Source organism: Octopus sinensis, linkage group LG12 (genome assembly GCF_006345805.1).
Source record: "Octopus sinensis linkage group LG12, ASM634580v1, whole genome shotgun sequence".
Lineage (NCBI taxonomy): Eukaryota > Metazoa > Mollusca > Cephalopoda > Octopoda > Octopodidae > Octopus > Octopus sinensis.
The window spans coordinates 52,168,016-52,173,707 of record NC_043008.1 but is presented as its reverse complement, the minus strand read 5'-3'; the positions used below and the strand labels follow the sequence as shown (position 1 = coordinate 52,173,707).

General features: G+C 34.1%; 1 protein-coding gene across 1 annotated transcript in view; it reads left to right on the top strand.

Moving 5' to 3' along the window:
* The window catches only part of LOC115218043, a 215,384-nt gene extending 210,837 nt beyond the window's left edge, over positions 1-4,547 (top strand). The window contains exon 12 of the mRNA XM_036507979.1: positions 4,188-4,547. Within this exon, the coding sequence (XP_036363872.1) occupies positions 4,188-4,524 (337 nt within the window). The 3' untranslated portion in view covers positions 4,525-4,547. The remainder of the gene's footprint in view (positions 1-4,187) is intronic.
* The last annotated feature ends 1,145 nt before the right edge of the window (positions 4,548-5,692 follow it).

Sequence of the window (5,692 nt, the reverse complement as noted above, 5' to 3'; positions counted from 1 at the left end):
TAGGTGTCTACTCTTCGAACCCCCCCCCTCTTCAATACGCTATTTCACCATGCATTACCCCTCTCTCGATATCCTACGTTCTACTTGCCTAGAACCTGTCATCATTTCTCTGAACCACCCCTCCCCACTGGTGCTTCCCTATATTTCTGCACCCCCCCCCCCCCACATAAAAAGCACCATCCGAACGTGACCAATGCCAGACCCCTCTGGCACCTGTGCAGGTGGCACGTAAAAAACACCCACTACACTCGCGGAGTGGTTGGCGTTAGGAAGGGCATCCAGCTTAGAAACACTGCCAAACTAGACTGGAGCCTGGGGCAGTCCCGAGCTCCCCAGACCCCGGTCGAAACCGTCCAACCCGTGCTAGCGCGGAAAACGGACGTTAAACGATGATGATGATGATGATGATGATATATATATATATATATATATATAGTTAATCCAAACAAGAAAGCACAAAAAAACACAACAACGCGAGGACGTGGAACAAATATAGTATTATTGGACGCTCAGGAAAGAAGGAGGGTTTAACGTTTCGAGCGGAGCTCTTCGTTGGAAACATAGGAGAAGGAAAGATCCAGAGAAGGGAAGACAGAGAAAAAAAAAATCGGCAACGGTACACACGAGGTCACATTTTATATACATCTAACATGGGATAAAATTTTTTGAAAAAAATTTTATCATTAAAAAACACCTTTAAGGTTAAATTTATAAATAACTTATAAAATAAGGACAAAAGAAAAAAATTCTAATGCCAAATATGCTGAAAATAGACAAATTGTCAATAACCATTATAATTAATCACTATTAACACGTATCTCGAAACAAGCCATTAGAAGTTTCTAAAAAATTCCATTATTACCGTATTGGTCCCAATTTCAGAGTTAATTCATAAGAATTTTCTCCTCCTCAGCGATAAATACGTAAGACATAAATGAAATACTTACTCATACCCATGGAAAAAGCAAGCACTAAGTCCTGAGCAGACCTAAGTACCCCAAGTATATCCAAAATAGAAAATCTTCAGCACATCTCGAGACACGTGTGATTCGAACTAGAAACTTTCACAGAGTGAGAGAGTCCGGAAAAGAACACTATTAAATTTACATCTAATATAGGATAAAATTTTTCGAAAATTTTCTGTTAAAGATATATTTGGGGTACTTAGGTCTGCTCAAATGAGGAAAATGTTGTTTAAAAAATTATTGGTATTCATATATCTGTGTTGGTATAAATTTGAGCTAAAACTCTAAAAAGTAGAATAAGTCCATGGTAAAAATCTGTGGTAAAAACCTGTGATGGCTGTATAAAGATAGAATTCCTCTGATCTATTTCTTCTTCTGTGCATAATCCATAAATGTGAGTTATTTTTAACTAACCACGAGGGTCTTACACAGAGGGGACAGCACAAAGACGAACAAAACACAAAATTGGGGGGAAGAAAAAACTGATGAAAATGAAATGCAAAAAAATGGAAGATGGAATGATGGCAACTTGAACCCCACACTCTTTTATAGTGTATTCTGGATGAAACAGTTTTCATTTGAACCGTTTAAACAAATTATATGACCATACCATATCTTTTAGTCCAGCTGTTTCCACTTCTTCCTCCAAATCACAGTCTTTCTTCCCAAACACCTCTTTGAGTTCTTGAATGTGCCCACTGTCAATGAGCACCCTTCCATATGAGGGGGTAATCCTCAGAAATGTCACTCTTTATCAATTTGTTTATATTTTTAAGCTTTTTCACTAAGTTCTTATTCTCTTTACTATATACCACAAAGGGGTTCCCCCCCACACACACATGAGATGGTGATTGGGAGGTTTGCTTTCTATGTGCACTGCTTGTTTTTTTATAGGTACAGGGTCAGTGCTTAGCAGGGTATGTCAAGGTCTTGTGTCTACGGGGGAAGGGTGGGTTGGGGTAGGAGAGGTTGGGGGTAGGATGGGTCCAGGCTGGGGATCCTCACCACTGGTATGCATCCTCTTCTGCCACTTTCTGTTTTTCTTCCTCTTCACTGCTGTTCCCTCCTCTGTTATTTCCTCTTTTCCTTTGGTTCATGTATTCCTTCCAACTTTGATCCTTCAATGGGTGGAAGTGTGGTCTTCATCGGTATAGTCATTGCAACTTTTGCAGGACAAGGAGGACACTCAGCTGTAATGTGGCCTTTCTGGCCACACTTGAAGCACCTAGGCCTCCTTCCCTCCACCATTACTCTCAGTTTCCTATCACCCACCACTATGGTTTCTGTGATAGCATTTAGGTCTACTAGGGTAGCCTGGATGACCATTTCCAGGCCTTGCCCCAGCCAGTTCCTTTCAGGTATTCTCACAACCTGGGGGATTGTCCCCTTCTCTTCCAGGTCCAACACTATCACTGCCACTAACCAGGCAACATCTACCTCTGGTGCTAACTCCTCCACCCTTACCCTGGAAGCCTGCCTTCTAAGGTAGGAGGGTAGGAGGATGATATTGTCCAAAGACAATGAGGCCACAGAGTGTTGCTTGGCCTTTTCCTCTGACAAGAACCTTCCCTCCATTGTGACATATTTGGTATCCCTGGCCATGTAAGTTATTTCTGGCCAGATGAGGGCCAGACACTTCTCAATTTCTTTTCTCTCTGAAATCTCTACTTTTTTCTCTCTCACAATTTCACTATGTTCAGCAATGTGGAAAAAGAAATTTTAATTGTTGATCTATTAAATATATGGTGATATTATTATGATATTAGGAAAACTATTTTTTACGATGTTTAGAAAAATTTTTTTTTTTTGCGAGTTCTTTAACATTTATTGAAAATGGGGATGTGTACCAAATAATTTCTAGATGATTTATTATAGTTATAAATTAATTTTGGAAATTGTATGGTATTTCCTGTGTGTTTTTTTTTTTTGTTATTATTCTTATATTTGATTCTATGTCAACTATAACATTTTCTAAGTTTTTTGCCATGTTTTATGGAGGTTTGATCATTTTGTATTTTTTAAATATTATTGTTAGTAATAAAGTTATTTGTAATTTATAATTTAATAGTATGCGTAGGTTGGTTTAGTTCCATTTGTGCTATATAATTCTTAAGTTTTATATCTTTTATATATTTGATATGTTGCTTAAATCTACTTACAACTAAACCTTGATTATAATAGTTTGCATGATTATTGAATATTTCTTCATTATAGGAAAAATATGAGATTCTAATAGATATACTGTTTATACAGTTCTTTAGTAATGATTTATGATGGTTTGAAAGAATGGTTATATATTTTAGGTATTCATTAGGTTTGTGGAAAGAAGAATAAGTTGAAGCAATGAGATACAGAGTTACATCTAAAAAATTTGCTTTACAATAGCTTTCTTCAAAGGAAATAGATAAAACAAAATTTTTAAAGAAATTATGGAGTTCTTATTTTTCCTATTTTTCTTTTGGAGCGGCCATTATATATCAAGAAAGTATCATCTCTGTATAATCCCCCTTTGAGAGAAGAAAAATATTTTCTAGTCTTATGTAATAGGTCTAAGCTTACCAAGTTTGTAACTTGTAAAGAATCAGGAGATCCCACGGTGATATCAAATAAATTATTATTTGTAGCATAGTACCATAATTTATCATTAAACTTAATAAGTGTTTTTCTAGCTAATAGTATTATATCGATTTCAAGTGGTGTAATATTAGAGAGACTTCTGGCTTAATTTACAGCTTTGATTAATATGATCAGTGGTATAGAGGCATAATAATTGTTAACATCAAATTGATGAGTTTATATACGTCTCAACGATGAATATCAACTTTAGATTTCATCTTAAAAGGAAGTATATTCACAAAATAATTATTAGAACTTTTAAACTTTTTAATAATTATAGCTGTACTATATTTATTTATTAATACAATATTGCTAATATTATATACTTATCTTTATCATGATTTTTAAGATATAACTATTCCACTGTTTTACTAATATATAATCACTCTCATGAATCTCTAAATATTTTAGACACCTTTTAGACATCTGATACACCTTGTTTTCAAAGGACATATTTAATTAACTATATATATATATATATTAGAATATATAGTAGAATAAGAAATAGAAAGTCCTATATATTTGAAAAATGAATTCATTTTCTCAAATATATATATTCTTTTACTCTTTTACTTGTTTCAGTCATTTGTATATTGTCTATTGCAGAAATAAGGTGTCCAGTAACAAGAAAGTAAACAAAGATAACAACTCAACTCTTCAAGTCGTTGGTGAAGTTAATAACCGTGTCTCTATACGAGCTACTAATTCAGTTGCTATCAGTGAACCCAGATTGGAATTTTGCACTCTACAACAAGATTCTCTAGATGTATATGAAAATATAGATTCAAAATCAGACGCAGCATCTGTTGTAGCTGTCGATTGTGATTTATATGCAATGCCAGAGCCAAGAAGACCTGCTCAACCTCCTCAAACTATTGACAATCTTAATAATCCTAATATTGAGGAACTTTATACACAGCCTATCAAATATATATGCAGATAAAATTTCCATGTTTAGCAATTTGAGATTTTTCTTCAAATTTCGCCAGTTTTTGAAATTGTATGGTATTTCCTGAGTGGGTTTTTTTTTGTTATTATTCTTATATTTGATTCTATGTCAACTATACCATTTTCTAAGTTTTTTGCCATTTGATCATTTTGTATTTTTTTAATACTATTGTTAGTAATAAAATTATTTGTAATTTATAATTTAATAGTATGTGTAGCTTGGTTTAGTTCCAATTGTGCTATATTTGTGCTGATGTCATTATAAAGAATATTTGAGAAATATACAACTTAATGAATAATTTTTAAATAATATATTGAATAACTTGTCATTATTTTTAACTGAAAAAGAATTCTAAGAATTAAAAAAAAGATTTTAAAGAAATTATTTGTTTTGTTTTAATTTACTTTGTTATTATTATCACTATTATTAAGGAAGCAAAGTTGGTGAGCTGGCAAAATTGTTAGCACACTGGACAAAATGCTTAGCGGTAATTCATCTGCTGCTACATTCTGAGTTCAAATTCCACTGAGGTTGATAAATTAAGTACCAGTAAAACACTGGGGTCCATGTAATCGATTAGTTCTCTCCCCACCAAATTTAGGCCTTGAGCCCATGGCAGAAAGGACTATTAAGGATGTGAGTTGGCAGAATTGTTAGCATACTTGACAAAATGCTTAGTAACTTTTAACCTATCTTTATATTCTGAGTTCAAATCCTGCCAAGGTCCACTTTCCTTTCTATCCTTTAAGGGTCAATGAAATGAGTACCAGTTGAACACTGGGACAAATATATTATGACAAGACCTGTTTCCCCAGTTTTCAGGCCTTGTAGCTATAGTAGAAAGGATTATCACCTCCGCCTTAGCAAAGGCAGAAGTGTTGTTTTCAGTTCTATTTGTTTGTTTGTTTGTTTGTTTGTGTGTGGACAAGATATCACAAGAACCGCTGGATGGATTCAGATGAAACTTTCAAGGATGTTTGGCCTTGTGACTGGTATGAACTGGTTAGATTTTGGGATCAATCTGGTACTGGACAAGGATTCTGGATTACTTGTTATATTTACGATCTTATGTTGACTTTCAAGACTTTCTCTGATTATCTCCCTTATATTATATATTATACATACACATTAACACTTTACAGTATACTTACATATATATATA